Source organism: Pseudorasbora parva, chromosome 10, assembly GCF_024679245.1.
Source record: "Pseudorasbora parva isolate DD20220531a chromosome 10, ASM2467924v1, whole genome shotgun sequence".
Lineage (NCBI taxonomy): Eukaryota > Metazoa > Chordata > Actinopteri > Cypriniformes > Gobionidae > Pseudorasbora > Pseudorasbora parva.
In genome coordinates this window covers 25026220-25044001 of record NC_090181.1, presented here as the reverse complement: position 1 = coordinate 25044001, position 17782 = coordinate 25026220, and the positions used below count along the sequence as shown (strand labels likewise).

At 39.3% G+C, this 17782-nt stretch overlaps 1 protein-coding gene across 9 annotated transcripts in view; it reads right to left on the bottom strand.

The window, feature by feature from the left end:
• ank3a (ankyrin 3a) overlaps positions 1 to 17782 on the bottom strand; it is a 118302-nt gene that overhangs the window by 4278 nt on the left and 96242 nt on the right. For 3 of the 9 annotated variants that reach the window (XM_067455655.1, XM_067455657.1, XM_067455656.1), the window contains exons 44-48: positions 13330 to 13420; positions 8039 to 8210; positions 5234 to 5314; positions 4670 to 4753; positions 4234 to 4389 (exon numbers count right to left, since the gene is read on the bottom strand). In XM_067455655.1, coding sequence (XP_067311756.1) covers positions 4234 to 4389; positions 4670 to 4753; positions 5234 to 5314; positions 8039 to 8210; positions 13330 to 13420 — 584 coding nt within the window. Of the gene's footprint in view, positions 1 to 4233; positions 4390 to 4669; positions 4754 to 5233; positions 5315 to 8038; positions 8211 to 13329; positions 14261 to 17782 lie in introns of all 9 variants that reach the window. The other 6 variants (XM_067455649.1, XM_067455648.1, XM_067455653.1 and 3 more) reach the window with 4 other exon arrangements.

Below are 17782 nucleotides of genomic sequence, written 5' to 3'. Positions count from 1 at the left end.
AGTGCAACACATTGATTCTTTTCTTTTTCAGTCATTTTGGTGTAGATTTGCTGGTGTTCTTGGGATCATTGTCCTTTTGCATGGCCCAATTTGTCCAAGCTTTAGCTGTTGGATAGATGGCCTCACATTTGACTCAACTTAGGCATACAGAGCAGTTCATGTTTGTTTAAATGACTGCAAGGTGCCCAGGTCCTTAGGCTGCAAAAAAGCCCAAATCATCATCCCTCCACAACCGTGCTTGACGTTTTGAGGTGTTCTCTAAACGTGGGCCAAACATCTCAAATTTGGTCTCCTCTGTCCAAAGGACATTGTCCCTAGTGGTTTGTTCAGATGCAACTCTAAGCTGTGGTGCTGTGTTTTTTTTAGAGAGAAGAGGCTTCCTCCTGACAACCCTTCCAAACATGCCATACTTGTTTAGTCTTTTTCTACATGTACTGTCATGAAATGTAGCATTTAACATGTTAACCGAGGCCTGTAGAATCTGAGAAGTAGCTGTTGTTTTTTTTGTGTGCAGTTTTTTGGAGCACTGCACAGTCTGACCTTGGGATGAATTTGCTGTGATGTCCACTCCTGGGAAGATTGGCAACTGTCTTGGATTTTTTCCAATTGTGATTAATCTTCCTCAATGTACAATGATATACTTTAAAACTGTTTGGAAATGGCCTTATAACCATTTCCCAGATTGATGGCAGCAACAATTGCTTCTCTAAGATCTTTGTTGATGTCTTTCCTTCTTGGCATTGTGTTGACACCTAGCCTGCCACACGAGTCCTGAAAACTGAAGCCGATCTGTCTCAATCGCCCCCAGGTGGCTGGCTGCAGTATAGGTCATAAAGCCCACCATCTTCACGTATTATAATGGGACATAGGTAGGGCTGGGACAACGCATCGACGTCATCGATGACGTCGACGCAAAAAATACATTGACGCAAAATATGCGCGTCGATTCGTCTGACTCAAAATAAAGATGGCGGCGCCGGAGAGTAGTAGCAACCATAGGTATACATAATAAAGTATATTATGTAATTAAGTATATTGTTTATTATGTATATCTATGGTAGCAACACGAGTGGCTCCTCAGACTTTCAGAAGTGCAAGGCTTGCGGGTTGGCCACAGTCTATGGGGTTGGCGCACGGTGCGCACGGAGCATCACAGGCATGCGCGCACGCGTTTTGTTGTCACGGCTACATAAACAAATTTCTGCACACAGGAAGACAGATGTTTTGGTAATATTTTATGTATTTTAATCACAAAAACAAACGTTTGCATCAAGTGAAAGCATCGGACACATTGGCTACGTTACCTACATAATAAGCTGTTTTAAATTTAAAATGTTCAATGTCTAATCGCGCTGATGTGACCGAGGGTATCCATCCTCTAAGTGAGCAGTTTCATCCCAGGACTATTCCGGTTTTAAACGGCGCCCATAATGCACTCTACATGTAACTTTTTTCACTGTCATGCCACGGATGCGCGTGACGTTTCTGTTGCGGGTCAGCCACGGGGCTGCGTGGCGTTTTCTCTGCCTTTGCACACTAGAAGCGTGTCTGACGCGGCGCTGCTGCTGCTATTGATGCGGAGGGAAGCCCTATTCCTAATGTTAAACATAAATAGCCTTCTGATACAGCAAAGAAAACGTCGGGAATAGCCACATATCTATGGTATTGACGGCAAAATAGGCTACAGAATATTTCATTCTGTATTGACAGTTGCAATATTTCAACATCGATAATTGACGTTTTTTATTATTACAATTAGGCCTATATCTGTATTTATGTAAACCTACAGACTTTCAAACATGAAAATGTAATTTAATAATATGTATTCGTGTCAAAATGATATATAAACATCTTTTCCTATTCTATTTTGCCTGGAGACGCTCCCAACACACGTGAAAAATAGGCGCTCTTCTATTTCTAGCATGCACGCGTTTTCCGCGCGACACAGTCAGTGTGCAAACTCCAACCTGTTAACATGTGAGCCGAAACAAAAACGGACACGCCAACGCAGCCGAGACGCTCACGCTTGCAGTGTGTCCCTGGATTTGATTAACCAACTTGTTGATATTTAATCGATGGGCATAGCCTGTAGGCTGAGTTGCATACATAGAAAAATCGTATAATATGTTTCTTTGTTGTAGGTTAATACTTATTTATTTGTGTGTGTGTGTGTGTGTGTGTGTGTGTGTGTGTGTGTGTGTGTGTGTGTGTGTGTGTGTGTGTGTGTGTGTGTGTGTAGCCTACTTTATGTTTTCAAGGTTTTATTGAATGCTTTGCTCTTGTATAGTCTTACTTTGGAATTTTAAGAGCAATAAACATATATTGCAATGTTAAGGAATTCGTTTTTTCATTCAGATAATTAAATCAACATGTATAAATTGCTATTAGGCAATTAATGGGGAGATAATCGGTAATCGAATCAAATCGTAACCGAATCGGACAGGAAAAATTAATCGTTAGATTAATCGATGCATCGAAAAAATAATCGCTAGATTAATCGTTTAAAAAATAATCGTTTATCCCAGCCCTAGACATAGGCAAACTAAACAATCAAATTACACTTCAAATAAAAGTTTTCCAAAGTTGGCTTCTGTCATTTTAGGCTGTTTTTATCACGTTGATTATAGTTCAAGTGTTCTTTCTTTAAATAAGTTTGGTTTTAGTTAGTTATTTTATGCTATAAAACCGGGGGTGTGACGTTATGATTGACAGCTTCTCTGAGAGATGTAGTCCCTGAGGCACTAACTGACATTTTTCAGGAACTTTGGGAGGAGATTGGAGCTTTAACTTTAATCTCTACATTTCCATAACTGTTTATTTCACAAAATGTTGTTGATTAGTCGAGAGTGTGGCCAGAACCTTTGTGCTCATTACTGTGCAGACTCGAGACCCAAGATGTCAGTGCCAGATTTGGACACTGGCGGCTTCAGTTGCATCAACAGAAGAAAGTGAAGGCGTGTCGTCCATCTTTTTTTTTTTTTTACAGTCTATGGTTGACACAACACCTGAATGCTCCAGACCAGCAAACTTGCCAAAAACTTGCTTTCTGGTGATCAATTAATCAAAGGCATCTGACCGTTACTTTACCTTCTTAAAGGGTTACTTCAGCGATTAGCATATGGCTTTGTATCAGCAGAAACCCTGGAATATATTCAAATTATTGTGCTTTCCCCCCTCATATCTCCCTGAGACAAGAGATTTATGCATTTTATTTCTGGAAAAATTCCTCCTATGATGCAAATTGACGATTTTTGCATCATAGGAGGAATGTTTGCCCAAAGGCTAAAGACTACAGCCAGCAGAGGGAGCCATTACCGCATGTTTTGAATCCGCGCATGGGGGATGGGAGATTACACTCAGCTTGCAGGGAGAGCTCAGCTCAGCTACAGGCACTCATTTAAACGGAGCTATGGTGAGCAATGTAAGTGTTTTAACTTCTCAAATTAATTTCTATGAAAGTTAAGCTTGCAAAGGCATGAACTGAAACGCGCCAGACTGAACTCGCGTTGTGAAAGTATGCCGCGAGTGTAGTCGCGATTACCTCAGCTCTCATCACTCCTGCAGTTAGTGCTCAGTGCTGTCTGTGAGACTCGCGCGGTGACTCACTCATTATATTGAACAGGCACGTTCAGTTTTTAATTGTAGTGTCTTCTCTAACTCAGTCGCAGTAATCAAGTTGGTGGCGTTGGGAATGGCCTCACAGGGCAGCGATGCATTCTGGGAATTGTAGTCTTTCATCCCCATGGGACAAAAATACATTTTCTGCCTTTTCTCAGTCTAGAAGACACCAAATTCAAAAATAATTTCACATTTCTACTATATTAATGAGCCAGTTTAAATACAGATTCATCTTCCCAGCGCTGAAGTACCCCTTTAATTTAAGAAGCAGTAAGGATGCACTTAGTTTTTCACACATGGCTTTTCCAATTTGGCCTAGTTTCTGTTAAATAAATAATGACATGGTGTAATATGGTGTGCTGTTTTTGTCTAATTCTAACCTACAACCATATAATTCAGTGGGTGTACTTTTTTCACATGATTGTATCTTTTTTTATAAATAGACAGTAGTGTTAACCTGCATCAAAGATATGAATCACGATATTAGGTAGTGGACATTATCACTCTAGTGAGTGTTTTATTGGCAATTTAAACCAAAAAAGAGACTTTAAATGTATCAAAATATCAGTATGAAAGTATCCGGAAAGAAGAAATCTCCACACAGACTGTGCAAACCTCAGAATGTGCAGCAAGCTGGGTTTGGGTGTCAGGGACCAGGGGGGCATGGTTCTTCCCCAGGGTAGAAGGGTCTCCCTGTGACCCCATGCCACTCCCCAAGCCCTGGTTTTCAGGAGTGGGAGTGTCCACACGGCAAATCACCTTTCGAATGACCTGAAGATGGGTATTAAAGGTCAGAGGTCATCATGAATGCTTGCCATGGAAAAACAAAACAATGTGAGGAAAAATAGGTTAAGGTTATGAAGAAGTGAGCTGCAAGAAAAATGCATTATGTAAGTCTTTTATTGCTTAATCTTTGTCTCACTGCCTCTAAATCAGCTCTGTAGAGGTAAAGCTAAAAACTACAAGCAACCTAAGGGAGTAAAATATACCATTCAATTAGAAATGGATAAATTAGGAGAAAAAAGAAACATAAAATGGAACAATGGGATACTTTTCTGGTGATGATGTTTCCATCTTCATCAATAAATTGTTCCTCTGAAACTGACTCGCCAGGAATGTTCCGTGCCTCCTCTCCCTAAAGCAAGACAGTGCTTAATTCAATATGCAGACAAACATACCCAGGACACCTTCAAAAGCAGCACACCACACCTACAAGCATATTTTCACACAGCCAGAGCCACGTGAACCTGCAAGCAAAGCTGGAACTTTAAATATGAGCCAACACACCTTCATGCCCAACATCACCACCAAGATCACACAAAGCATTAACAGAAACACACTCTTCTATGTGCACATACACTGTATATCACACAAGCAAAAAGATGATGATAAAATGCAGAAAAAGATACCAAAAACCAAGCACCTGAAAGCACAAAGAAATAGCAAACAACACACAGCAAGAATCAAGTGATGTAAAAAAGCATGTGATCAAAGATCAGATCACACTGTGTTTCTAATTGGAAAGATCAGATTCACTCCACCAGCTACAACAAAATCAGACTCGGACCAAAATCGAATCTTAACCCAGCCATCCTGCGGTTTAGCAGGTGGATACCTTGAGAATGAGACGTCTACGAAACACTTTGGTGGTGATGGTACGCTCTTCATCCAGGCCAGTCTCTGATGATAAACGCTGCTAATGGATGCATATAAAATACATCTTAATTTATGTGTGTGATTTCCATTCTTTCATTTAATTACTGTAAATAGTTATCAGTGGAGTCTTTTTTCTGGAGCAAATACAGGATGTGAATGATTCTATTTACCATATACAGTAATTTTATCTCATTCCACTGTAAAAAAAAAGTTAAGTGAGTTAATTGATAAGAGTTATCACACAGCTAAGGCAAAGGTAGCAGAAGAGTCTTAAAGGACAACTCCGGTGAAAAATGAACCTAGGGATAATTAACACACTGGGATGCGTTTTCATGAAAATCGAATGTAAAGAGTTTTATCTCTAAAAACAGATTAGCTTATAACGTTTGGGGCACAGGGTAAGTGAAATTAAATCGATAGTTAATACCACTAGCAAGGTTCAAATAGCCTCACATTAACACAGTAGCATAATAAGGGTCTCTACATGCAAACCGAAAGATTGAGAACTTTGTAAGTGTACAAACTGTTTAATAAGAAGACACTTTATAAAGACAGTACATTACGTGTTTACGGACAGGTGCCATCTTGGAAAACAGTCTCGACGAGTCGAGCCACGAACGCTGTGCTAAGTTAGCTGGTCGATAGGAATTAAGTTTGTGAAATTTAATTACATGTACATTTTTATTTTTATTTATTTATTTTCTCTGTTGCGTTCAGTAGCACAGCATTCGTGGCTCAACTCGTCGAGACTGTTTTCCAAGCTCCTGTCTGTATACAGTATTGTTCAAAATAATAGCAGTACAATGTGACTAACCAGAATAATCAAGGTTTTTAGTATATTTTTTATTGCTACGTGGCAAACAAGTTACCAGTAGGTTCAGTAGATTGTCAGAAAACAAACAAGACCCAGCATTCATGATATGCACGCTCTTAAGGCTGTGCAATTGGGCAATTAGTTGAAAGGGGTGTGTTCAAAAAAATAGCAGTGTCTACCTTTGACTGTACAAACTCAAAACTATTTTGTACAAACATTTTTTTTCTGGGATTTAGCAATCCTGTGAATCACTAAACTAATATTTAGTTGTATGACCACAGTTTTTTAAAACTGCTTGACATCTGTGTGGCATGGAGTCAACCAACTTGTGGCACCTCTCAGCTGTTATTCCACTCCATGATTCTTTAACAACATTCCACAATTCATTCACATTTCTTGGTTTTGCTTCAGAAACAGCATTTTTGATATCACCCCACAAGTTCTCAATTGGATTAAGGTCTGGAGATTGGGCTGGCCACTCCATAACATTAATTTTGTTGGTTTGGAACCAAGACTTTGCCCGTTTACTAGTGTGTTTTGGGTCATTGTCTTGTTGAAACAACCGTTTCAAGGGCATGTCCTCTTCAGCATAGGGCAACATGACCTCTTCAAGTATTTTATGCAAACTGATCCATGATCCCTGGTATGCGATAAATAGGCCCAACACCATAGTAGGAGAAACATGACCATATCATGATGCTTGCACCTCCATGCTTCACTGTCTTCACTGTGTACTGTGGCTTGAATTCAGAGTTTGGGGGTCGTCTCACAAACTGCCTGTGGCCCTTGGACCCAAAAAGAACAATTTTACTCTCATCAGTCCACAAAATGTTCCTCCATTTCTCTTTAGGCCAGTTGATGTGTTCTTTGGCAAATTGTAACCTCTTCTGCACATGCTTTTTTTTTAACAGAGGGACTTTGCGGGGGATTCTTGAAAATAGATTAGCTTCACACAGACGTCTTCTAACTGTCACAGTACTTACAGGTAACTCCAGAATGTCTTTGATCATCCTGGAGGTGATCATTGGCTGATTCTGGTTATTCTTCTATCCATTTTGATGGTTGTCTTCTGTTTTCTTCCACGTCTCTCTGGTTTTGCTCTCCATTTTAAGGCATTGGAGATCATTTTAGCTGAACAGCCTATCATTTTTTGCACCTCTTTATAGGTTTTCCCCTCTCTAATCAACTTTTTAATCAAAGTACGCTGTTCTTCTGAACAATGTCTTGAACGACCCATTTTCCTCAGCTTTCAAATGCATGTTCAACAAGTGTTGGCTTCATCCTTAAATAGGGGCCACCTGATTCACACCTGTTTCTTCACAAAATTGATGACCTCAGTGATTGAATGCCACACTGCTATTTTTTTGAACACACCCCTTTCAACTAATTCAACTAATTGCCCAATTGCACAGCCTTAAGAGCGTGCATATCATGAATGCTGGGTCTCATTTGTTTTCTGAGAATCTACTGAACCTACTGGTAACTTGTTTGCCACGTAGCAATAAAAAAATATACGAAAAACCTTGATTATTCTGGTTAGTCACATTGTACTGCTATTATTTTGAACAATACTGTACGTGTAATGGACTATCTTTATAAAGTATCTTCTTATTAAACTGTTTGTACACTTACAAACATCTCCATCCTTTGCATGTAGGGACCCTCATTATGCTACCGTGTTAGTGTGAGGCTGTTTTGAGTCTTGTTAGTGGTATTAACTAGCGATTTAATTTCACTTACTTTGTGCCCCATAGACAAGCATTATAAATTTTTAGAGATAAAAGTCTTTACATTCGATTTTCATGAAAACGCATCCCACAGAACGATCTACTTGGTAACCATGTGTTAATTACCTCTAGGTTCATTTCTCACCAGAGTTGTCCTTTAATCTCTGGATTACCAGCATATAATAGCTGATTAGATAATGCTGCTGCAGCCAGTTTATCTCACCTGGACTTTGTGCTCAGCGACCAGAGCTCCTTCTTGCTTGCCTGCCCCTGTCTTAACACCACTGGCTGATTCCTGAGACACTGAGCTCCGGGCTATGGCGTTGGAGTGCTCACCATTTTGTCGAGGTTTTCCTGATTCACCTCTGGATGATGAGTCGCTGGAGTTCTCCTGACTGTAAGGGGATGGAAATGTAAACATTTTGCAATTTAGGAACAAATAACTTAAAAATGATACTAGGTAAGAATGAATTAAAACCAAAACCATGAATTTTGGAAACCTGTATAATATTGTACTTTTAATTTACATACAGTATCATTCAACAATTTGGGGTAGCTACATTTTTTATGTTTTATTTTTTGGGGGGAGGGGGGTTCTAAATTATTATTTTAATAATTAAAATAATAACTATTAACATTGCCAAATGTTTGTTGACAGCAGTGCATTTTAATAGGATTTTAATTTATAGGCATTTAGAGCTTTGTGAGGAAAAAGTATTTTGAAACATCAGTTCTAAAAAAAAATCCAAGTGAAATGCTTTTCAGCACTACACTTCTGTTTACATATTTAAAGGCTGCACATGTGGGTGATTTGTTAATGTAAAGACCTAAATCGTTTGTTTTGTTCCGAAACAGGAACATAATTTGTTACAATGTTATATTTTCTTCTTGGTTTGGTTTGCTTTCCCAAGGCAACATTTCAAAGTGTATTGAAATGTGTTTATGAAAGTCACATGTGAGTAAAACTGTCTTCCAATTGGTGAGAGTTTCCTCTGCATCATCCATCAAGATGTATTGACAAGTTAGCTTCGCAACTCTATTGATATTTAATCGGACCGAGCCCACCCTGTTTAAGTGATCTTGGAGCGATTGTTTTGGTGCGGATTTTTAGTACTTCAAACACACTCAAAAGATCCAAGTTTTAAAAGTGACCAGGTAGGTTTTGCTCTCGGGGTCCCCCTACAGTTGGGAAACAGTATTGTCCTCTACTACTGTCGTAAACTCTGTCATCCTACATCAGGGGATACCATGAACACTGCAGGAGGAGTTCACATGGAGGTGTTGTGCTTGCGTCGAGTGTGAAATATCTTCATCCCAGGTATAGTGACATATGTTTCAGCATGTCATATGAATATAATTTCATGGGTTTTATTTTTTTCAAATGCCAAATGATCACGATGCTCATGTTTACAAGACAGCATCATTATAGTAGCATAGTCTATTGGTTACCGTTTTATAGAATCTATATGATACTTCAATTCAATGTTTGAATGGTAGATAATAACCATACACCCACCACATGGTAGGTAATAACCATATAGTGATGTAAATAAGTATTTGAACACCCTGCTATTTTGGAAGTTTGCCACTTGGAAATCATGGAGGGATCTGAAATTGTCATTGTAGGTGCATGTCCTCTGTGAGAGACAAAATCCAGAAATCACAATGTACGATTTTAATCATCTCGGGGGGTTTTCATCACAACAAAGTCCTAATGGGTTGTTATCTTAGCTATCCAAATCCAGTGTTCTGTATTTTCCGTACGTGAGTATTTGTTGTAGCTGGCTATAAAAAAAAAAAAAAAAAAAAAAAAAAGTTGTGTACTCTGCTAATTAATTGAGATTTCTTACAGCTCTTACAGGTTGTTGGCTTTGTTTGTTTCGTTGCTTCTATTGCTCTACCCTTTTTTTGTAAGTCGCTTTGGATAAAAGCGTCTGCTAAATGATTAAATGTAAAAATGTAAATGTAAACAAGACCAGCTGATTCGTATGTTATTCGGTTCAGGAGCTTCCTTTTTTTACCATTAGGAAGAGAAAGACATTAATACCAATCGGCACGAGCGGCAATCAGGTCAGCGCGACTTAAGCCGGGTTCAGATGTCTGTGGAGATATTTTCGTGTCATCACCAATATTTTAATATTTTCTTCTTTGTTTTGTAGCTCAACATTGTGCCAATAATAACCATCTTAATTTAAAGTCATATTAGGCCTGCTGTGTGTCAATTTAAAACATGTTGTGGATGGTGGTGCGTCAGATTATGCAGTGTTTCCCAACTGGGGTGCGCAGGGTGCCGCGTAAAAGGTTTCAGCACGCACTTTGCCCCGCGGTTCATCTTACATCTAATGACGCATCTTTAATATAGGTTATAACTTGAAAATAATGCTTCATGTACGTTTCTGTCGATGGATACACATGCTGGCTCCTCAGTTATACACCACAACAACAGCGATAATAAAAGAAAAACGTGGGCAAACGGTCTCTCTTAGTAAACTTTGTTTAATGCATGTGAGTGCTGCCGTATCTTTGAATATAAATACGGGTGTAGAGCCAGAAGACGGGATTGAGAACTCGCGTGTGATCGTGATGGGAGAAGATTTGTCTGTGCTGTCATCCGAAAGCGCACACATGCACGTCTCAGCGCGCAACTACTGCACTTGAACAGACAAATTCACACAAGAAGTAGCCGATGTCAACATGTCCATCTTGATGAGTATCCAAGCAGACATAGTCTGAATATGCCTTAAGATACCCCTGGGTCTTAAAGGGGCAGTAGCCTTTACTGCTGTCTGTTTAATGTCAAAGAAGATAAGGAATCACTCACTGCTCTTGATTGAATAGCTTTTGTAAGTTTAATAAGGATTAATATTTAATTTAAACAGTGAAATTAGCAGGTATTTTTCATTTGATTACTTTATTCAATTTATTTACCTAAAAACTAATGTTAGACATAATAGATAATGTTATTATCTTTGCTCAATAGTAATTATTTGTGCTGCTGCTTGTATTCAAGTTATTTGTTCTTTTCTTTATTTTTATTTGATAGTAGTCCTTTTTTCCATGAACATAGCAAATACCGAACCATACAGAAACCGTGAACCTGAAACTGTGAACCTAAACCTAAAACCGAATCGTGAGCAATCTGTACCGTTACACCCCTAGTGTAATGTATGCGAGGGGGTGCCACAAAATTTAGAACATTTTCAAAGGGCGCCATGACTGAAAAAAGGTTGGGAAACACTGGATTAATGAATTAAGTTATCTAGGCTATTTGACATGGCAGCACTTAAACGCGAGCAGGAACAGAAAATAGATGATTGCTTAAACAGCTTTTCCGATATTAATCTCAGTGGAATCACCCCGAATAATGATATAACCTGGTTTATTGAAGAAAGTGCAGGTTTGGAACAACAGGAGGGTAAATAAATGATGACAGAATTTTCATTTTTGGGTAAACTATCCCTCTCTTTATTTTTACTCCAGTACTGTACTTAAAGGGGGGGTGAAACACTCAGTTTCAGTCAATCTCATGTCAATCTTGAGTACCTATAGAGTAGTATTGCATCCTTCATATCTCCGAAAAGTCTTTAGTTTTATTATATTTATAAAAGAAATATGGGCTGTACCGAGTCTTTCCGGAAAAAACCGAGCGCCTGGAGGCGTATCGTGTGGGCGGAGCTAAAGAATCACAAGCGCGCAAAGTGGTGACGTCCTCAAGCGTGGAGAAACCCATCTATCTCAGCTAATACAGATAATGATCCACAATCAAATCTGAGGCTGAAATAAACTGAACAGGAGAAACGGAAACATCAGGACGTCCGTCTCTGTGGTATGTAAGTTACTGTATTTAATGGCCTCTCCACATTTCTGTGTCTTTACTCGCAGTGTATGAGGACATGATTCGGTTTATGGACTATTTTATGCGACAAGACCTTAGAAGTAGCAAGCAGAACGGTTTTGCACGTCAGACTAGTGTAACGTTATACAGAACAACAATGGAGTAACCGTTAGCGCATTTGAATGACGAAGCACGCGATCGTATCGTTTACTGATGTTTACTCATGCGACGGTAGCCAATAGCAGAGACATTTGAAGTTGATTTACTCACCGGCATCTTCCAAAGCAGGACCGCTCTGTCAAAAACACACTTCTTTGGTATGATTTGGTGAAGTCCTGTGACAGCAGTGACAGTGGAAATCCACTTTGCGACGCGACTGAAGCGATGCCTTGAAGCTTCCCGTCATTTCTGCGTTCAAATCGGTTCAAATGCAGCGCTGCCTTCCCGGGGCGCGACATAAGTGTTCACGGAGGACTGGATCTGCACCTGAGAGACTGTTTACAGCGTGCATTTCCTCTCTCTCCCTCTAGTTACGCGCGCGCGCACCCTTCCGGGAGAAGAGCCCGTACAGCCCATACAAGGACCTTCCGCTCTATTTAACGTCAATTAGACCCATACTCGAAAAAAACTCGCCGAAACTCGTGAGAAACCGGAAGGAGTATTTTTAACACAGAAATACTCCATCAAACGTCCAACATTAGTTTTTGAAACTTTGTCTATGTTTAGGATGGGAATCCAAGTCTTTAAAGGTGTAAAAAGCTCAGTATGCATGAAACAGCATTTCACCCCCCCTTTAATGTAGCCCAGTAAAATAATTTAAGTTAGAGATTTTTTACTGAAATGTAATATATTGATTGTTTTATATATTAATGAATTTTTCCATGGATATTTAATTTTATTAATAAAGTTATACAAATAATTTCAATTCATTGACTTGGTAATTGTTGCTACAATCAAGCTCTTGTACTTCCTCAAATGTGCAGTTTTAAAAATAAGCTTGTGTTTACATTGGAATTTCTCAAAAACATGATTTTCTGAGCCTGAAATTCAGCAAATCTTTAACATAGCCATACTCAGTTAATATAAGAGATATCAAGGTTATATTTTAACAGAATGTTATTTACATTATGTAGGATAATTTTATGTAGAAAACAGTGAATCACAAAAAAATGACTTTAGGAGGGTTTTCACAGACAGGGTCACATATTGTCAATATTATAATATCAAGCTACCATTGATGATTCTGCAAATTTGAAAAATCAATTTGCATTATAGCTTGAGGCAGACAAATAAACTAATATCACAGGCATGTTAGGTATCCTAAAATATGATTTTGTACATCTTATGTATTTACTTGCCATGACTATAACATCTGGCAAACAAACGATAGTTGGGCTTGCACGTCCGAACTTAAGGAAGTGGTGGTGGAAGTGACGTATATTCCGTAAAGCAGTTGAATTTTGTAGTTCTTTTTGTTCTCGGGTTACTACCCGAAACCCGAAGTTTAAAAGTATGATTAAAAAGATACAGATCCCCGTCAGGCTATGGCAGACGTGTCATTCAACCTATTGTAAATCGATGTATCATCAACAAGATACCTTGAAAAGTTGAAAAGTTACCTGGTGCTGCTTTAATTCCTTTAAATGTAAGCATAATTGTAACTGTGTAAAGTGAAGTACCTGTTGTCCTGTCTGTCCATGTAGTCTGACCCATGACTCCACCCTGAAGTGGGCGGCTCCGCATTAACGTTCGATGTCTCAGTGAGCCAGCCTGTGGAGAGCGGGCATATCTCAGACTCAATTTGTTTAACACCTCCCACTACCTCTTTCACTTTCTCCTTAGTCATCTCCTCATTCACTTCCCTCTCGCTCTCTCTGACGTGACCTCCTGACACCTCCAATTGCTCCTGTCTCTTCTCGGCTTCCTCCTCCTCCTCCTCTCCTCCTGAGCCAGACTCCCTCAGGACCTCTGCCCAGGGTCGCAAAGGGGACTTATCATCACCCTTGGCATCTTTCAGGATCACTTTCTCCTGTCCCTTCATGTTAACATTTGGGTCTTCTAATGGTGATGGTAATAAATCCCTTTGTTGAGATTCCTGGTTCCCCTGTATAAGGTGCTCCTGTTCAATCAGAGAGGGTTGGTCTGTTTTTGGGACAGACTGAAGTGGTACAGTGCAAACTGAGGGGTTTAGAGGAGGTTCATCATGGTCTAGTAGTGGAGAAAGCTCTGGGATAAGGTGCGAGTCAGGGTCACATGTGATGCCTGTGGGTTGTGTTGTGCATTTGGGGTTGTTGGGAGGGAGCTGAGAGGGTGTATGAGGATCAGGGGAGGTTATGTGTGTGTGTATTTCTGCAGATGTTTCAGAGAGTGTGTTAGGCTGGTTTACAGGTTTGGACAGGGGCAGGTCGCAAGGTCTGGATAGGGAGGTTCTGACAGACTCGTCCTCGTTGTACCGCACTAGCCCCCAGGAGGGGCAATAAGGGGGAGGATCAAAGGGAAGATCTAAGATTTGTTCGAGGTCATCAGACATAGAGGGGCTGATAGGGGGTGTGGTGGGGTTAGGGTTGGGGTTTGTAGTTGACTGCAGTAGAGCCAGGATGTTGTGGAAACCTGGGTGAGATGATACACACAGATGGATGGACATGGCAGGACACAATTACGATCACACACACACACACAAACACACATGTACACATGCTTAAAGGAGCAGTATACCCAAAAATTATTTACTCATTATTTACCCACCTTCACGTTGTTGTTGTCCAAATGTTCTTTTTTCATACAATCATGGATTGAAACAACATGAGGGTGAGTAAATACTGACAATTTCATTTGTTTGGTGAACTATTGATTTAAATGTCGACATACAATAGATAACCACCTAAGCCCAACCTGATGAGCAAAAGCACATATTTAGACAGAATTTCCCAGAGCTTCAGCAGACACACAGGCCAACAAACACACAGTTAATACACAATGACAATGATAACACACTCCAAAAACAGAGGGCTTGTGATTGCATGTACACCACCATTCAAAAGTTTTTTGTTTTTTTTAGATATGTACTTTTAATACTTTTGTTCAGCAAGGATGCAGTAAATTGATCAAAAGTGACAGTAAAGTCAGCAAAATATTTATGTTTCAATAAACTGCTTTATATCCAAAGAACCCCCGTTTCTACAAAAACATTATCTGTGTTAATGGTTTCCACAAAAATAAAATGTTCACAACATTGATAACAATAAGAAATTTTTCTTGAACGAAAAAAAAAAAAAAAACTGAAGTAATGGCTGCTGAAAATTAATCTTTTTGCAACACAGGAATAAATTATATTATGAAATATATTTAAAAAGAAAACAGTTATTTTAAAGTTGAATATTTCACAATATTAGTTTTACTGTATTTTTGGCCAAATACATGCAGCCCTGGTGATCATAAGAGACTTCTTTCAAAGATGTTCATTCTTACCAACCCCAGACTTTTGAAAGGTACTGTATGTGTACATGTGATCACCCCATAGAAAAAAGCTGTGTGTATTCATGTTTAACTTTGACTTTTTTTTTCTTTTCTTTTTTTACAGCATTAGATTTAATGTTATAGTCTAAAATAATAAAGTGGGTGTTACTTGTGTTAGTTAGCACCATTACATTAGCTGCATAACTGCAAATAAGAAGCAGTCTTCATTTAAGAAGCCAAGTTTCCATCCAGTTTTTGCGCTGTTTTGTTATACTGTTATCGAAAAGTTTCCATCCAATTGATTTATTTATTTTTAAGAAACTATTATTATTATTACTATATTATTAGGAAATAGCCTACCAGAAGAAAGTGGTGAAGTGGAGTAGCTTGACTGACAGGATGTAACTGCCTTTATGTGACGAAACCCATATGGGTTTGGACGCAGGGCAGCTAATCTGTACTGTATGCAAAGTTTTAGGTTCTATAAAAATATTTTTATTTACAAATAGCAACAATCTGTAATGTAAGTTACCCTATGCTGAGAACGCATATTCAGATCATTTAAAGCAAAAAAGTTCTAGTTTCAAAGTTCGATAACAAAAACACTGATCTATTTTTCAGAGACAGATACAGCTGTGACCTAAACATTTTATTTGTGTATTTGACTTTTGAAATGGTCTATGTAGCTTAAAGTGTACATAATACACACAGTTTCTGCCCGTCTAATGTTAATCTTGAGTAACTATAGAGTAGTACTGCATTCTTCATATCTCCAAAGTGTCTTTAGTTGAATCAGATTTATAAAAGACAGATATGCTGTACCGCTTCTTTCTGAAAACAGCTTAGCTAGTGCAAACTATACGTTCGTGTTGTTTACAATATATACACTTATGCACCGATTTTCTAATTTTGGCAATGTTTAGCATGAGAATCCAACTCTTTAACGATGTAAATAGCATTAGACCCCCCATTAAATCTGATACATCTCTCAACTTGACTCACATAAACCAATCACATTTTAATAATGCCAAACATGTGTGCGTTCTCATGCAGTGAGAGACGCATTTAAAAAAGCTGAGCAACTGCAGTCTCCACAAGGCTAGTGTAAAATATAAATGCAGTTACAAGGCGTGTATAAATTAAACTAGGATAACTCGGCACTAACAATAGCTGCTGTCCAGTTTGCATACTGCTACTCTCCTATTCTCTTCTGAACACTTCTCTCTCTTTATTAAAGCACCAGGTGACAGGTTGCGAGATATCACCAAAAGAAAAAGCAAAACAAGTCTTTTAAAAACGCCATATAATAAGAAAGCAGACATGGCAGAACTGTACCAGGGAAGCAAATATAAACAATATAACCTATGAAATAGTAAAACAATAACACAATATTTATTTGCGTAAAAGCCCTTTGTTTAAGTACTGAAATAGAATTAATGCACTGAAGTTAAGTGAAAAAAGATTGTCTACACTTGAGAAATGTTATCGATAAATGGCATTTTTGCTTGGATGGAAACCTGGCCATAGTCATAGTCAAGATATGTGTTGACTATATACTCAATATGAGGAGACTCAAAATCTGGCTAAATACAAATTATGACTATGCATCTTCAGATGAAAAGCTCAACAGTAGTGGAGTTGGGACAGAGGGATGGAGTGGAGAGGGGCGGTCCTGGGGGCACGCAGGGAAAGTGACAGCATGCACAAGGGGGTAATGACGTGGGCGGTGGGGAGAAGGAGGCAAGACTCAGGCAACGGGATGCACAGGGAGAAAAAGAGGGAAGAGGAGAAGGGCAGAGAGAGGGAGAGAGACAAATTCTACGTGCTGAAACGGGAGATGACAGGCTGAGAGCAAGAGAAGGAGTGAGAGAAACGAGAGAGAAGGAAGACTTGAGAGGAGCAGATGGGAAGAGAGAAATGGATGACATATCTTGGGCCGCATCAGTTGTATGAGGTGTTGTGGTGGAGCATTGGGAGTGTGGGGTGTTATAGAAAAAAACACAACAAAGAACATGCAAGTTAGAAAGACATGACAATGAATATGTGAACGAGAAGAATAAACGGGGGGTCTGGGAGGGGGGAAATGAGGGATTGTACTGGAGGAGAGGAGAGGACAAGTCATTTCGTAACTGACAGAGGGAGGCATAGGAGACTGTCAGGAGGAGGAGACTACGGAGAGAAGGATGATCTCCTTCTTTCTCTTCTTTTTCCCCTCTCTCTTTTTATCCCTTGCTCCAGTGCAGGGGAGGAGAGGAGAGAAGGATAGATGGAGGAAGCAGATTGACAGCTTGAGAGGCAGAGGACAGCGGAGTCTTTTAGCTAAGGCATGCGCTGTGGTCCACTATATTAAAAAAAACAGCTGGTATAAAGCACTCCTACCAAAAAATATCAAAACACCTTCATCAAAATACAGATGATAATAACATGCATTTGGTTTTGAGGTAACTATTTCCAGTCCTTTCAATAAGAGAATTAATGTCATGGCTGAGAACAGTGTTTGTTTCATGTTCCACTGGCAATGTACTGTGTGGCCTTCATTAAAACTGTAACTGTAAATGGGTGAACATGTGTAACAGGAAAATACTGTTTTGAGTGGCCCTTCCTACACTTCTTGAGGCAAAGCATCATGCTGTGATTGCTTCACGTTACATGACCATATACATGCATGTTCAAACC